At 44.2% G+C, this 17,846-nt stretch overlaps 1 protein-coding gene across 1 annotated transcript in view; it reads left to right on the top strand.

Annotated features, from left to right (window-relative positions):
* The first annotated feature begins 15,472 nt into the window (after positions 1 to 15,472).
* LOC119307691 overlaps positions 15,473 to 17,846 on the top strand; it is an 11,758-nt gene continuing 9,384 nt past the window's right edge. The window contains exons 1-6 of the mRNA XM_037583752.1: positions 15,473 to 15,528; positions 15,721 to 15,760; positions 15,903 to 15,976; positions 16,660 to 16,725; positions 16,917 to 16,988; positions 17,556 to 17,628. Of these exons, the coding sequence (XP_037439649.1) occupies positions 15,526 to 15,528; positions 15,721 to 15,760; positions 15,903 to 15,976; positions 16,660 to 16,725; positions 16,917 to 16,988; positions 17,556 to 17,628 (328 nt within the window). The 5' untranslated portion in view covers positions 15,473 to 15,525. The remainder of the gene's footprint in view (positions 15,529 to 15,720; positions 15,761 to 15,902; positions 15,977 to 16,659; positions 16,726 to 16,916; positions 16,989 to 17,555; positions 17,629 to 17,846) is intronic.

Genomic DNA, 17,846 nt, shown 5'->3' with positions numbered 1-17,846 from the left:
CCTCCGCCGCCTTCCGGACTTCACCGACCCCGCCGCCATCGCCTCCCTCTCCTCGCTGTGCGCCCCGCCGGCCTTCGGCCGCTGCCGACGCCGCCGTTCGCCGCCCGCTCGCCGACCTCGCACCGCGCCGGTGCCGGTTTCCTCTGCCGTCGCCGCGCCGGTTCCGGTCGCCCTCTGGCCGGACCAGTCCGTCTCCCCCCGACCCGCACCGAACCCGCCGCCCGGCTCGCCCTTCGCCGTCCCCGGCGATCCTCCGCCCAGTCCGGCCGGCCCCGCCATCGTCACCCTCGCTGGAGTTCTCGCCGGAGCTCCGGCCGGATCCGAGGCAAGATGGACCAGATCCACCAAGCCCCCGATCCAAACAGCGTCCCGCGTCCCCGGATCCCTACGTCCCGGTACCTCTTCGTCCCGCGTTGACTTTCGCGGAGGTGAGAATTCCATAAGTCCCCGAATCCCTAACATTATCATGACATGTTTGACCTGCTATATCTCTGCATGCGTAGCTCCGTTTCGTGCGTGTAATATGTCAAATTGTTCGCCTCGACGAGTACTTCATTTCATTCCATTACATCATTTTCATTTGAGCTCATATTGATGCCCGAAATGCTATTGGAAAAGTGCATGTTGATGTTAATCTGCTGAAACTGTTATAACTTGCTGTTTTATCATTTTTGCCATGATTGATGTGTGCATCCTATGAGGTTGAGCTCTACATGAATGTTGATCTATGCCATGCCATCTTTCCAGTGGTGCCAACCATGTATTTTTGTGAGTTGTGTGCTGAGTGTATCAAGCTTGCTAAGTATGGTAGTTGCTGTTGCTGTTTTCCTGACAGATTCTGTTATATTTTGTTGCTATGTTAACATGCTTCTACTAATCATTCTATGCATAATCTGGAGATGTCCTATAAACATGTTTTGATCTACATATCATGCTCTATCCATTCATGCCCTTGGTTGCAATTATAGCCTGCTGGAACATGTTTTAATCTTGCTCTAAAGTTGCTTGAAAATGTTGCTGTCAGCCTGTTAACATTAAGTTCACTTGTTCCCATGTGTTTTCCTAGTGATCCATGCACCCTATGACCTTGCTCTTGCCATGCTTAGCTTCATAAACATGTCTTTTTACTGTTGGTTGCCTTGCCATGCCATGTGTTGCTCTGTGGTGAGTGGTTCAAGCTCACCAACATGCCTACTTATTGTTGTTCCTGCCATGTATGAATCTGTAATATAACTTGCCATGTTTACATGGGTGCCATCATATTTTCTATGCCTTTTTGGATCATGGTCAGTAAGGGACTTTTGATCTATGCTTTTAGTAGATTCATGCCATGCCTTTGTTTGCCATGATATGTTCCTGTAACATGTTGTTTCACAGCTCTAAACATTGCAACCTGATGTTATTTCTGCTAAAGTCTGAAACTGTTATTATTTGCTATCTTTCCATGTCCTTTTGAGCATGTTCTAGTGATTTCTGGAGATAGCTCAGTGTTTATGTTTTGTTGTGCTTTACCTGTAATTCATGCCCATGCCTTTTGTTTTCTCGTTGGGATGCTGTAGCATGATGTTTTGATGCTTGTAAGATGCCTAGTTGCTGTTTTGGACAGATTGTTGTTATGACTTGTATAGAGTGTATGTGTTGAACCGTTGCTCCGTTATGAGTGTGCTCTATATGAGACTTGCTTGTTTTTGCATGTAGCTTCATATTATCATGTTGCATCCTTGTTTTGAGGTGTTTGCTTGATGTTTGTATGCATTTTGCATCAATGCCATGCTTAACTTGTTTTGCTCATATCTTCTAGGCCGTAGCTCCGAATCTAATGAACTTTATATGTAACTTGACTAGAATTTCGTGTAGATCATCTTGGTGATCTTTAACTTGCTGTTTAACAACTTGAACATAAGGTTTATTCAGTTCTGGACCAATTTTGAAATATGCATATGAGGACTTACCGGAATTGTTATATGTTGTTCCCGACCTCATTTAAACTTGCCTTGATGTGTTGCTCTTGTATGCATCATCTCTTGCCATGAGTAGCCTCATCTAGCTTTGTCATGCATCATGCTTGTTGTGCATCATGTCTTGTCTATGTGTGGTGTGTTTACCATGTTGTGTGCTTCTTTTCGATAGTTCCCGTTTCATTGCGATCGTGAGGATTCGTTCGTCTACGTGTGGTTCGTCTTCGTGGCTTCATCTTCTTCATGGACTCGTTCTTCTTCCTTGCAGGATTTCAGGCAAGATGACCGTCACCTTGGATCTCACTACTATCATTGCTATGCTAGTTGCTTCGTTCTATCGCTATGCTGCGTTACCTATCTTTTGCTCATCAAGCCTCCCCAAATTGCCATGAACCTCTAACCTTTGACACCATTCCTAGCAAACCGTTGTTTGGCTATGTTACCGCTTTGCTCAGCCCCTCTTATAGCGTTGCTAGCTGCAGGTGAAGTTGAAGATTTCTCCATGGTGGACAGGGTTATGTTGGGATATCACAATATCTCTTATATTATTAATGCATCTATATACTTGGTAAAGGGTGGAAGGCTCGGCCTTATGCCTGGTGTTTTGTTCCACTCTTGCCGCCCTAGTTTCCATCATACCGGTGTTATGTTCCCGGATTTTGCGTTCCTAACGCGGTCGGGTGATTTATGGGACCCCCCTGACAGTTCGCTTTGAATAAAACTTGTCCAGCAAGGCCCAACCTTGGTTTTACCATTTGCCTCACCACCACCTACCTTTCCCTTGGGAGTAATTAACCCAAGGGTCATCTTTATTTTAGCCCCCACCCCCGGGCCAGTGCTTGTCTAAGTGCTGGTTCGAACCGAGTAGACTGCGGGGCCCCCTCGGGGCAACTCGAGGTCTGGTTTTACTCGTAGGATGTCTCATCCGGTGTTGCCCTGAGAACGAGATATGTGCAGCTCCTATCAGGATTGTCGGCGCATCGGGCGGCTTTGCTGGTCTTGTTTTACCATTGTCGAAATGTCTTGTAAACCGGGATTCCGAGACTGATCGGGTCTTCCTGGGAGAAGGTCTATTCCTTCGTTGATCGCGAGAGCTTGTCATGGGCTAAGTTGGGACACCCCTGCAGGGTATAAACTTTCGAGAGCCGTGCCCGCGGTTATGTGGCAGATGGGAATTTGTTAATGTCCGGTTGTAGATAACTTGACACCAGATCCGAATTAAAACGCATCAACCGCGTGTGTAGCCGTGATGGTCTCTTCTCGGCGGAGTCCGGGAAGTGAACACGGTTTCTGTGTTATGTTTGACGTAAGTAGGAGTTCAGGATCACCTCTTGATCATTGCTAGCTTCACGACCGTTCCGCTTGTTTCTCTTCTCGCTCTCATTTGCGTATGTTAGCCACCATATTATGCTTAGTCGCTGCTGCAACCTCACCACTTTACCCCTTCCTTTCCCATTAAGCTTTGCTAGTCTTGATACCCATGGTAATGGGATTGCTGAGTCCTCGTGGCTCACAGATTACTACAACAACAGTTGCAGGTTCAGGTTATACGATGATCATGACGCGAGAGCGATGCTTGCTTGCTTGAGTTCTTCTTCTGCTTCTTCTTCGATCAGGGGATAGGTTCCAGGTCGGCAGCCTGGGCTAGCAGGGTGGATATTGTTTGAGTTTCTGTTTATGATTCATCCGTAGTCGGATGTTGTTCTTGTATGTTGTATTCATGTGTCATTGTATGTATTGGATGTATCCCCACTATTATGTAATGTTGATGTAATGATATCCACCTTGCAAAAGCGTCTTCAAGATGCGCTTCTATCCTTGGTGGGACCTTCGAGTTCCTTTAGGATAGGGTCGCATCTTGGGCGTAACATTGGGCCTCCATCGTTTGATAGTCTTGGGGGTAGAAAGTATTGCTTGGTGATTGTGGACGATTATTCAAGATACACTTGGGTATATTTAATCAAGAGGAAGAGTGAGACTCAACAAACCGTCATCGACTTTGCAAATGAAGCTCAACGTCAACATGATGCAAAGATCTTGACAATAAGGAGTGACAACGGCACGAGTTCAAGAACTACACCTTGGATGAGTTTCTTAGTGATGAGGGGATCAAGCATCAATATTATGCACCTTACACCCCTCAACAAAATGGTGCCACGGAGAGGAAGAAACGGACATTGATGGATGCGGCAAGGACCATGATGGCGGAGTTCAAGTCTCCATACAACTTTTGGGCCAAAGCCATCAACACAGCATGTCATGCATCCAATCGGCTCTATCTCTGCAAAGGCCTGAACAAGACTCCTTATGAAATACTTACCAGTAACAAGCCCAACCTCAAGTACTTCCGGGTGTTCAGGTGTAAGTGTTTCATTCTCAAGAAAGGTGTTCGTTTGTTTAAATTTGAGGCTAGAGCTCATGAGGGCATATTTGTTGGTTATGCTACAAACTCTCATGCTTACCATGTCCTGAACAAGTCCACCGGACTCATTAAGGAGACCTGTAACATGGAGTTTGATGAGAATAACGGCTCCCAAGTGGAGCAAAGTGGTACTTGTGATGTAGGTGATGAAATTCCTCCCCAAGCCATAAGAAGAATGGGCGTTGGTCATATCCAACCCATTGAGGAACCCCTTGTGGCTGAAGGAGAAGGACAATGCTCCACTCAAGTGGAGCCATCACCAACCCAAGACCCACACGCTTCCGAAGAACAAAGTGAAGGCCCTCAACCTCATGAACAAGATCAAGGGCAAGATCAACCTCAAGATGGTGATGAACCACCAAGTGATGCCCAAGGTCAAGTTCTCCCTTTCGATCAAGTTCAAGATCAAGAGCAACCTCAAGATCAAGAACAAGCTCAAGACGACGCTCAAGATGATCAAGTTACCCCTACTATTTTCACATCCGGGGAGAAATTAGAGCGTCGTGCCGCAAAGACCGCTTCCAAGCTCACCACCAAAGGTAATCTCATGGAGAATGTGGTTGGAAGCCTAAGAAAGGGGGTAAGCACTCATAGAAAATTAGCAAACTATTGTGAATATCACGCGTTTGTTTCTTGTGTCGAACCCCAAAGGTCTATGAGGCGCTCGAGGACCCGGATCGGCTCAATGCCATGCATGAAGAACTCAACAACTTCGAGCATAATCAAGTGTGGAAATTAGTGCCAAGGCCAACAGGGAATCATAAGTCATTGGAACCAAGGGGATATTCAAGAACAAGCAAGATGCTCATGGGATCATTATTCGCAACAAGGCTCATTTGGTGGCACAAGGCTACTCCCAAGTCGAGGTTCAAAATGTCTATGATGGGAGAGTTGAAGTTCTTTCTTGGGTTCGATATCAAGCAAAGAAGAGAAGGAACCTTCATCCACCAAGCCAAATACACTCAAGACATGCTCAAGAGATTCAAGCTAAGTGAGGTCAAGCCGGCCTCCACTCCAATGCCCGTCAAATGCCAACTTGACATTGATCCCAATGGTAAAGCGGTGGATCAAAAGGTATATCGCTCCATGATTGGATCCTTGCTTTACCTTTGTGCATCTAGACCAGATATCATGTTGAGTGTGGGAGTTTGTGCACGGTTTCAAGCCGCACCTAAGGAAAGCCACTTTCTGGCGGTCAAGCGAATCTTTCGATATTTGGATCATACCCCAAACTTTGGCTTATGGTACCCAAGAGGAACCAGCTTTGATCTTTTGGGCTATACAGATGCAGATTGGGTGGGAGACAAAGTGGATAGGAAGTCCACCTCCGGGGGGTGCCAATTACTTGGTTGCTCTTTAGTGAGTTGGTCTTCCAAGAAGCAAAGTTGTATATCTCTCGTCCACCTAAGAGGAGTATGTGGCTGCCGGTAGTTGTTGTGCTCAACTTCTATGGATGAGGCAAACTTTGAAGGATTACGGTGTCACTTGTGATGAAGTGCCTCTTTGGTGTGACAATGAAAGTGCCATCAAGATCTCTCTCAACCCGATACAACACTTCAAGACAAAGCATATTGAGATTCGGTATCACTTCATCCGGGATCACATTAGGCGAGGGGAGATCAAGCTCAAGTATGTCAACACTCATGATAAACTTGTAGATATTTTCACAAAGCCCTTGGATGAAGCAAGATTTCGCGAGTTACGGCATGAGCTAAATATCATTGATTCAAGCAATGTGGCTTGAACTCTTGCACACCCCACCACACTCTTCATGATGTCTTGTTTAGGTGTAGCATGGACATAGGGGGAGTGTTGTTCACTCAATGAACTCTCCCTCCCCCCATTATGCATAAATTGATCGAGTCTTTCACATTGGCCATTTTTTATGGTACTTGTGCTTCAAAGACAATTTTTGTCATGGGCCCAAGGATAATTCTTCACGGCGCCATACCATTTTCTCAAATATAGGTGGCCTCGGCCACCGCCCTCTCTTCTCGAGAGTTTGTCTGTGTGTTGTTTCTTGTTGCTTGTGCTTCTCTCTTTTGAGTAGTTGTGTTTTCGTGTGGTCGTGTTCGAGTTTGGCTTGGCGTGCCTTGTGTGGTCTTTCTGCTTTTCTCTAGTCGAGCATAAGCCATCTTTTCCCTCTTTGTTTCTGCTTTGGGGCGCCTAAGCGGTACTACCGCGTCGGCAGAGCGGTACTACCGCTTATAAGCGGTACTACCGCCCGGCCGACACGGTACAACCATGGAGTGGTTCACTGGCGCTTCGTGCTCCAGATCTGCACCAGGGTGGTACTACCGCTTGGGGCTGAGCGTGTGGGGTATGTATCGGGCAGGGGGAGTTTCTACTCCCCCATACCCGTTCAGTTTGCCCCATCCCCTCGTCCTCTCCTCTCTCAGGCGACTCCCCAAAGCACCGAAGGCTTGCCGTCGGGCCGCCGGATTCAGGCCGACTCCCTCGTTTCCGTCCGGTGGGATCATTCCCCACCCTCTCCTCGTGCCATGGATGCCAGTGTTGCCCCCGTTCTTCTCTCTCTTGGTTCTCTTTCTTGAATCTAGTTTTGGGGCTATACTCATTGCATCCCTCGATTTAGTTGTTGAATCGAGGCTTAGGAAGGACTTGGGAGACTGCTAGACTACGGTGTTTGTTGATTAGGTGTAGAAATATGAACTTTTGCATCTCCGGTAGTACCGGATCTTGCCGCGGTAGGTGTCAGCCCGCTGACAGCCGCTCCAGCGGTTCTACGGCTGTACCCTAGCAGTACTACCTCTTATCAGCGGTACTACCGCTCTGGTGCACGGTACTACCGCCCTAAGATGCCATTGCTCCTGTTTCTATACCTAATCCTTGTTTTTGGTTTTCGTCTTTCCCTAGCTTATGCTCTCTTGCTTTTGTGGTCTTTGTGTGCGTGTGCTTTCAGGTGGTAGTAGCTCCGGGCATCAGGCTCGCTGCAATAATCCAGACCGTGCAACAGGTTCCAAGCGCTTTCGCTCGTCAGATGTTCCAGAGTCTGCTGCTGGTGGTGGTGAGGGTGTCTCTTCTGAGCCGCCAAAGCGCAAGGCCAAGGTTGCTAATCAGATGTCTGCCATGGAGTTTTGCACCACGAGGAAGCACAATCCCTATCATGTGGCTCAAGAGCATGCTCTTCAGAGGCGTCCGTTCTGGAACAGATTTCAACAGTCAATCTACCACGATGTCTTGAAGCAAAAGAAGAACTTGTTTGTGAAGGTCAAGTCTATCGATCTCACACACATGGAGAAGGACCTGCCATACTTTGGGAATGCTTTGCAGAGGTGTGAGGAGTTAGACATCAAGAGGATCATTACCTTCAACAAAGACTTTGATGCCGAGCTCGTGGCCCAGTTCTTTGCCACCGTTCACTTTGGGCATGATCAGGCCCGTACTCTGTCTTGGATGACCCATGGTCATCATCTATTCGCACCATGGAAGGACTTCATGGTCAGCTTGACGTACAATGATGAGGGTGCCCAGACCCCACTTGGGTTTCACCCTCATAAGGAGATTGCCGCTACTCACAAGGAAAAACTTTGGCCCTATTCTACCATGAAGGTGTCTGAGACTGGAAAGGTTACTTATGAGCTCTGGCCCTTTCTAGACATCATGCATCGGATCTTTTGGAACTCCCTGTTCCCTCGGATTGGCAACTTGGATCAGGTGCACTCTTACCTCGTTGATATGCTTCTGTTCTGTCAAGAACATCAGGGCTCTCAGCAGGTGCTGGATGTGTCACATGTAATGTGGTCTGAGCTTCACTCTAATGTCATGGAGCACAAGTGCATCATCTATGGGCCCTATCTTATGCAGCTTATCGAGGACACTTGGGCAGCCAAGTTTCCAGATGAGGAGCTTGTCATAGACAACTTGGTGTCTCATGACACTATCGAGCTGCATCAGAAGGAGAAGTAGAGTTCTTCTACTCCAGCACCTCCAGTGCAGGAGACTGCCCTATCTGATGATGAGGAGGAGGATGATGATGGGCTGGAGTATGTGCCCCCATCTGAGGAGCCCTCTTGGGCGAAGAAACTCAAGGAGAAGATGAAGCGTCTGTTCTGCCTTCAGGCCAAGGGCCAGTACAAGGCTCACAAGGAGGCCAAGATGGCTCGTCGCCGTGACAAGGCTATTATGAGACAGGTTGGCCTTGAGGCTCCAGATGGCTCTGAGGAGAGGATCACTAATGAGGAGTCCTGGATCAGAGTGCATTGCCCGTGGTCTGACACTGAGGAGGACACCGGAGTTCACACTTATCCCCGTGCTGCAGAGATTTCTGAGGAAGAGGAGGAGGAGGAGCATGACTGGTGATGCCATGGAGACCTACTACCATCGTGTGTCGTGTCGTCCCTTTTGGTGTCTTGCTGCCAAAGGGGGAGAGCTAGGGATTTGCCTTAGGTCTTGTGTTGGCATGTGTGTTGGCGTGTTCGTGTTTGTTTGTGTCTCGTGTTCGTTGTGTTCATTCGTTTTCGTTCGCTTTCTTTCGGCTGTGAGCAAGACCATATGGTGTAAGACATATGTGAACTACCCTATCCTATCTACTTTAGTATCAAGTACCTTTATATTGTGAGATGCCTCATTTTCAACATTTATATTATTGCTCGCATGCTCGTCCTTGCTTAGTTGTACTTGTTATTATTCTTATATGCAAGGATGTTGCCTGCCTACAAAATATAGGGGGAGTTTGATCCTAAAGTTGTGCACATAGCCTTTCATGCTAATTCCTTGGTGCACACCTCTAGGGGGAGCCCGTCTATATTTTGTTAGAAGGGGTTTGCTTATTTTCAGTTACTATTTTTGTGCAAATCCCATGTTGTCATCAATCCACCAAAAAGGGGGAGATTGTAAGGGCATATTTATCCCTTAAGTAGTTTTTGTGATTGATGACAATACATTTGCGGACTAATCATGTGCACTAAGTGTTTCAGGTGATCTAATATAAGGGCACTTTGCGATTGTTACCCCTCGAGGACTTCACTTTAGACGGATTATTTTCCATCGTTTCTTTTCAGTGGAATTGAGTCGTAGGGATAACCGTACTATCAAGAGGGGATCCGTTTCGGAAGAGTATGGGTGGAATCATCACGTACACATTTTCCTTGCACCCACGCTTTCTTTCTGCATGTTGGAGTTTCCGTGTTGTGCAAAACAAGGGGTGCCTTGTGCTAAGCGGTAGTACCGCGGCCAGGGCGGTAGTACCGCCTATCGGCGGTAGTACCGCTTGTTAGTACCGCTGGTACTACCGCCCCTGCTATGGTCTCGACTTTCTCGTGTCGGGTTTTCGTAAAAGACCACACAGGGGGCGGTAGTAGGGACGGCAGTAGGGCGCAGTAGTACCGCCTGTCGATGGTAGTACCGCTCCTACTTCCGCTCCACTGTTGCTTAGCTCGCTACCCTCCTCTGTTTTTCGAGCGGCAGTACCGCCTATCGGTAGTAGTACCGCTCGCAAGGCGGTAGTACCGCCCTAGTGCGTGTACTCCTCTTCCCTCAGCCATGGGTGCCCTATGCCTGCTTGCCATAGCGGTAGTACCGCCCAGATGCGAGTTGCGGGCTACATAACGGTTGGATGTGCCCCCCCCCTATATAAAGGGGTCTTCTTCTCCAAGAAGACTTATCTCTTCCGTTCCCAAACTCCATTGTTGGTCCAAGCTCCATTCTCGCCCGATCTCTCTCCCTAGCCAATCAAACTTGTTGATTTTCTAGGGATTGGTTGAGAAGGCCCGGATCTACACCTCCACCAAGAGAATTTTGATTCCCCCACTAATCCCTTGCAGATCTTGTTACTCTTGGGTGTTTGAGCACCCTAGACGGTTGAGGTCACCTTGGAGCCATAGTCCATTGTGGTGAAGCTCCGTGGTGTCGTTGGGAGCCTCCAATTAAGTTGTGGAGATTGCCCCAACCTTGTTTGTAAAGGTTCGGTCGCCGCCTCCAAGGGCACCAATAGTGGAATCACGGCATCTCGCATTGTGTGAGGGCGTGAGGAGAATACGGTGGCCCTAGTGGCTTCTTGGGGAGCATTGTGCCTCCACACCGCTCCAACAGAGACGTACTTCCCCTCAAAGGGAAGGAACTTCGGTAACACATCCTTGTCTTCACCGGCTCCACTCTTGGTTATTTCGTACCTTTACTTGTGCAAGCTTATATTGTGTTGCATCTCTTGCTTGCTTGTGTGCTTGTTGTTGTTGCATCATATATGTTGCTCACCTAGTTGCATATCTAGACAACCTATTTTGATGCAAAGTTTAAATTGAAAAAGAAAAGGTTAAAAATTGTTAGTTGCCCATTCACCCCCCCTCTAGTCAACTATATCGATCCTTTCAGCCGCGATTTCAATCCACGGGGCATCGACGCCCCGTCGCCGCCAACCCGCTTTGCTCGTCGTTCATCACCGATTCGACCATCCAAGGTATATCTTATATTCATATTGTGGTTCTTGCAGTTCCCTGGATGCGTAGACGGCACGGCGACACTGTTAAACAACTGATGCATTTTTTTTATTTTCATTGGTGTGTTTTATCATGTTGTTCGAAAGAAAGCATGCACCTAAAAGGAAAAGGAAGAAAACTATGGATGAGTGGGTACAACCACAACGATAACGATCTTGGAGAACAAAAAACTGCAGACTTTCTCTCTTAATGCTTCATGTAATGTTGAGGTATATGATCTTTATCTCTATGAGATTCACTTTACCAGATAGCGTAGTGTCTGCTATGGAGATTTTTCAAGCATGTCAAAGAAGCTCATTGGTATCCTAATATCTCCATTGCTTATTACATCTTTTTTATTGTGCATGTGTCCGTCAATCGGCCGAAAGAAGTTTTTCAAAGTTGAAATTACGAAGATCTATCTTAGGTCAAGAATAACTCAAGAGAGGTTAAATGGTTTTGCAACATTATATTATGCATGAAGAAAAATTTATCAATGAGATTGACATCGACCCCACCGTAAGTGACTCCGCATCAAGGAATATTGGAAGAAAGGTAATATGTATACATTATTTGATATGCATACAGTTTTTGGACGCATTCAAGTGTTATTGATAATATTTCATATTCATACGTGTATGCGTTGTTATTGTTATGTCTATATTCAAGGGCCCCGAGTTTTATTCTCGCCCAGCCCCCCAAAATATCAGGACCGACCCTGGGGTAGCGAGACACGTATTGCATTGTTGCCATCAAGGATAAAAAGATGGGGTTTTCATCATATTTGAGTTTATCCCTCTACATCATGTCATCTTACTTAAGGCATTACTCCGTTCTTTATGAACTTAATACTCTAGATGCATGCTGGATAGCGGTAGATGTGTGGAGTAATAGTAGTAGATGCATGTAGGAGTCGGTCTACTTGACACGGACGTGATGCCTATATTCATAATCATTGCCTTGGATATCGTCATCACTTTGCGCTTTTCTATTAGTTGCTCGATAGTAATTTGTTCACCCACCATATTATTTGCCTTCAAGAGAGAAGCCTCTAGTGAAACCTATGCCCCCCGGGTCTATTTTCCTTATTATATTTTCAGATCTATATATCAAAAATACGAAAAATACCTTGTTGTAATTTATTTACTTTTGTTTACTTTTACGTTTTAGTAATCTTTTATATCTATCTCTATCAGATCTCACCTTTTGCAAGTGACCGTGAAGGGATTGACAACCCCTTTTCTGCGTTGGGTGCAAGTGTTTGATTGTTTGTGTAGGTGCATATATTGGGGACTTGCGTGTTTATCCTACTGGATTGATACCTTGGTTCTTAATTGAGGGAAATACTTATCTCTACTTTGCCGCATCACCCTTTCCTCTTCAAGAGAAAAACCAACGCAAGCTCAAGAAGTAGCAATAGGATTTGATAGTAGTTGTGCGCCTCAGTTTGTTTGTGCCTGTGCAGAAGGTTGAAGACGACCCTCAAACTGGGCTAAATGAGAAGCAAACGAGGAATTTGGGCTAGGCCAAGTGTTGAACGGACTGTACGTCCGCCTTAGATATTCAAAGCCTATGGGGACACAAAGGTATCCCATGAAAAAAACTTCCTGATTGCCTACTTCTTTGGCAGAGGCGCGCAGCCAGCCATCATCGTGAGCCCTTCGGATGCATGCGCTTGCTGAGTCCCCTCTCTTTTCGTCTTCTTCCATCAAATCTTGCATCAGAAAGGGACGCGCTGGGCAATCTCTCTCCCAACGAGACCCCTCAACTCCTCTCCCTTGGGCTTCATCGTTCCTCATAAATCCTCCGTCTTCTTTCTGTTCAATGGTGCACCTCAGGCTACCCCTCCATCCAGTTGCGCGGCCACTCCTCGCCATCTCACAGTTTTCGCTGCTGCGTGTTCTGGCTAACTATTGGCGTAAGAGGAGGCCACAAATTTGATTGACTTTACTTTCCATCCAGCCTTTTCCATGAAGAAGCTTGGCTGGAGACTCCATCACCATGGATGCCTACGTTGGGCAACAACAGTAGATGTCATTTGTTTCCCATGAGGATTCAGTTTCTCCACTCTGCCTTTAATTGGTTGCTACCCAAAACTCCCTCCATATTTTTGGAACTATGTTGTATAGACAGGTAAGTGCATTCCTGCTTTGTTCGTGTTGGAACAATGTTTAGCAATTTTTGGATTTGGTAATAGAATTATTTTTCCACAAGAGATGGATAGATAGACCGTTATATACTAGCATGCAGTTAAATTTGTTCCAGAGAAGGGAGTAATACTATTAATGATTGTTTATCTCATCTCCAGTCAAGTTGTTTTCCAAAATAATAATATGACATGAACTTGCAGATATATCCAAAGTTCCAGACCATGCTTCAACTAAGCATGCCTTTTTGTACTCTGAGTGGATATCATATAAGAGTAGTGCTATGCACGCGACAGATTGGTGCATGATTTAGACATGACATGTCATCTAGACCATTGGATTGCCTCATTTCTTTAATCTATGTGACTTTTTAGCATCGTGTGTACAACACTTTCGATTCAACTATGCAGCTTTTAGTTACTTCTTTGCATTGTATGGATTGTGCATTCAACTCTCCCCTTCTGTATGTGTGTACATAAATTCCGAGTGTACAACTTTCAGATCAATTTAACTTTTTCTCTTGGCTTAATTTTGCAAGATAATGTCAGAATCATACTGCGGTAACAGTATATTGCAAGTTCTCCACCTGCTCTGTATCAAATTTGAGTTATGCCATTTAATTCTCACAATTTAACTTCATGGAGCATGACAATTTGGATGTTTTCACGAAACACCTCGCCTGATATCATGCCACTTCGTTCAATCATTGCCTCTATTTTCTTTGATACACCTTCAAAAGATTTCTAACAAAATATCCCGCTGCAACGCGCGGGGTATCAACTAGTTCCTTTAATAGGTTGAAACTTTTAAGATTGTTCCACCCCACAATAAAGAAAGTTGTCACTATGTTAGTGTCAAAGTTCCAACATGTTCATATCAAATTTCCACCATGTTTGTATCAAAGTTACTAGGTGGCAACTTTAATATAAATACTAACTACGTCACAACTTTAATATGATTTCATCAATACCTACACATATGACATTTAGTATCAAAGCTTTCGTCGAGACAAAGGTGACACTGAAGAAAAATCACAAATCAAATACACAATTTAAGAGTAAAAACACTTTAAAGTTTGAGAAGTACCATTGAAAGAACTAATGTCATCATGTACCTCCTGTGCATGCATGCATGCATGCATTTTTTTGTGAGAGTTGCATTAACACCTCCAGCATGCGAATGTTCTAGCATGTGCACCGTGCCAAAACTATGTGAAATGAACATAGCAAACATTATGGATATGTTTGAGACGTATGAACTACGTATATCATTTTTTAGGAATATTTGCAAAATACCCAAAATAATACATTATACCAATGAATATAAAAATATTTTCCCAAAAAAGATTTTTTTTCTAAATACTTCAAGAAGTTTAAAATAATTTTTAAGAACACATATTTTTTTAAATATGACCAAAATATGGAATTTTGTTGAAAACTTGAAATTATTGTTAAGCCGAGCGAGAAATATTATTTAAATAAGATGATATAATGAAAAAAAACATTTGAATATTTGAAATTTTCATTAAATCATGTGTTTTGAAATTCATCATACAATTGAAGCATGTTTTAAAAAAATTGAAAAATTGTGAAAATGCATGTGGAATGCCTTTTTGAAATTGACTGATAAAACTGAAATTAGTTGACATATGTGTGGAATAACTAAAACATGTGCGAACATAAACTATTTTCAAACAATTTAAAATTGTGTGAAATGTCTACGAAATGTTTTTGATAACTAAAACAATGAAAATATCCATGAAAATGGCTTCGGAAAGGTTATGAAATGACTGAAATATGACTATTTTTATTTTTATGTGTGAATATCTATGAGTTGCATTGCAATCTTGTGTGGAACACTAAAGAGTCACTACAATAAATGAATATCTAACAAATATGAAAATACTGAACCCCAAAAGAAACACATATCGTTTTTAAGTTGCTATGATAATTATTTTGATTTTTTTAAATCATGGAATTGATTTAGATTTTGTTTAAAATTAATGACTTCATTTAACCATATACCAAAAAACAAAATAGAAATAAAAAAGGAAATACAGCTAACAACTACCTGGGTGACTTACGCGTGGTGTGCGTGCATTGGTTCATAGTTGGATGGAGCCCTCCATGCGAAACTATTTTGCGCCCATATGCCTCTATGAATAGGCACATATTTATTGTGTCTTTTGCCGTTGTATAAATAGCAGGAATGAGGTTTAAACATTGTGTATTGCTCTTTCTTTGTTACACGTCAACCTTTATTTAATACAAACATATCTCATTTCCAAGTTCAAAAAACATCTCTCGTTCTTTGCGATAAAAGAAAAAACAAAAGAACGGAGGCCTACACCTGTAACCTTGCCAGGACGGGCCGGAGCATGCATGCTTTCCGACAGGCCGGGCCGCGCGGGCCCTGTTGGTTATAAAGCCACAGTCGTCTCTCTCCAAGAAAAAAAAACGCGAAACGATAATTCGGGGGAAATATAAAGGGGAAAGGAGAAAGCTCCGTGCACTCTGTTTTGCGTCTCGTCTCGGGCTCTCGGCTGAAGAAGAGAAGAACCAAAAATGGTACTCGGAACTCACTCCCCTAGCCCGTGAATTCCCGTCGCGTTCCTCGATTCCTTTCGCGCAGGCGCGGCCGGGTTCGACGCCGCGTGGCGCCGGCGTTCCGCCCGGTCGTCGCGGCGCGGTTCGGTGCAGGTTTTGCCGAGATGACCTCGTCTCTGATTTTGTTTTTGTTTTTTTTCCTGGGGATTTCAGGACAGGAGGGCGGCGGCGCAAGGGGATTACGACGAGCAAGGTGAGGCTGCTGGGCTTATTTGTATTCCGCGTAGTCTGCTGCGGAGAAGCCTAGCGAATTTGTTCTGGGATTTTGGGATCTGATTCTGGGCGTGGCTGTGCACTTGCGCTCTGCATTGAATGACGTGCTGGTATGTGTGCAGACCGGCGGGTGAAAGGCGCCGAGGTGTTCGTCGGCGGGCTGCCGCGGTCGGCGACGGAGGGGACACTCCGAGAGGTTGGTTTTGTCTACACCCACTTGTGTATGAGGTGTTGCTTGTTGGTGTCATTCAGGAATGGTGTACTGCGCAAGGACAGGCTATTACCTCAAGTGCTTGCATCTCCGATGTGATTTGTAGAAGCCATGTTTAGGAACAGTATATTGTCAGCTGAATAACTGTCTGGTAGCATTATATATTCCACCGTTTCGTATTGTTTATCTCCACCTATTAGTTTTCTGCAATCCAACAGGGGGTGACCAACTGGTTTGTAGGTTAATCTGAAATCCTGCTAATGGCACGGTTTACTCGCCAATTTTAGCTGTGGATGTTGTGTAAGACATGCCAGCCAAACACTGCAGCCAAATCAAATGTATTGGCACACCTAAACCATGTTTTGTATCTACCAGAAGCTTAACTGGTTCTGTAATTTTTGGATGTGGCTTGGTAAATCTGCCTGCAGCCAATATTGCCGCGCTCTAGCTAGTAATAACAGAAATATGTAGTACTACAATGGCTAGAAATTTTGCTCAATTATTGGTTATTGGGCTGCTGAGCTTTAAGTATATTTTCTCCATCGTAAATTAATAATAGTCACATAGTTGATTCGTTAACTTTCATCTATTCGTGTAAAAAAGGGTGTTTTTTTTTTCCATTTCTTCTGGTCGGCACATACTCGTTGGACTGACCATTTCATCAGCAGATATTTTCTACTTGTGGTGAGATTGTCGACTTGCGCATAATGAAGGATCAGAATGGTGTTTCCAAGGTCTGGTTTTATTGCAACTCTTATGGCATTGCAATAAATGTTTCGATTCTTCAGATACTCCCTCCGTTCCATAATATAAGAGCGTGTGTAGTGTCAAAAACGCTCTTATATTATGGGACGGAGGGAGTAATATACTTCGAGTAACTTTTATCACGAAATTTATCAACATTAATTTTCCCGAACTTCCTCAGGGATTTGGATTTGTGAGGTTTGCAGAAAGGGAGTGTGCTTATATTGCTAAAAGGCAAAAGAATGGGATTGAGGCAAGAACACCAAACTTCTTTTTAATTGCTGTAGAAATTTCCATATCACACATTGTATGTACATATGTTTTAAAACTTTCTAATCCCCCATTTCCTCAAATCTCAAGTAGAATCTAGGAAATAATCAACTGTTGTCTTTACTATAAGAGTACTTTTTCAATGATATACTATAAGGAATTAGACATTATTGCAAATAAATTGGTGACACCCACCAACCTGCTTTTTATTGTGGCTGAAATGGCTAAATTTAGAGGTTAGTGAGGTAAATTCCTTCAATTACATGACCAGAAAAGACATTTCAAGTTAGTTATTATACACTCCACCTATCAGTAATTCAGTATTATAAATTTGCATGCATTACTAGTTCTTAATGAGCTGTTTGTATCCTTATCAATATCATAAAAAAGTTGTCACAAGTTCACCTATTTTTCCCTTTGTAGTTTTGTGTTGAGTTGAGAGAGAAAGACGCTAGCTTTCTTATTCAGTATCATGGAATTAAACATCTTTATTACATCACATATGTTAATCTTGACATGAATAATATATTTGTTGTTTGTTCTCTACTAGCTTCAAGGAAAGCGACTAGCTGTTGATCTTTCTTTGGATCAAGATACACTCTTCTTTGGAAATCTTTGCAAAGGTAAGCTTCACTCAGAAAGAACCTTCATAATCAGAATGCAGAAAATTTCCGAAAGCATTTGATCCATGAGATCAGTGCTTGATCTTCTACTTAATAGTTTGAGGCCTAAATGAAGGAATGCAAACAGCTGCAAGATCCGCTTACTTCTTTCTCCTAGTCAGCTCTTATCTCATATTGCCCACGAGCTGTTCACAATTGCCCAACCGGAGATATTTATT

The sequence above is a fragment of the Triticum dicoccoides genome, chromosome 5B (assembly GCF_002162155.2).
Source record: "Triticum dicoccoides isolate Atlit2015 ecotype Zavitan chromosome 5B, WEW_v2.0, whole genome shotgun sequence".
In the NCBI taxonomy this organism is placed as follows: Eukaryota; Viridiplantae; Streptophyta; class Magnoliopsida; order Poales; family Poaceae; genus Triticum; species Triticum dicoccoides.
Note: the sequence above shows the minus strand (reverse complement) of the source record. Positions and strands in the feature narration are given on the sequence as shown.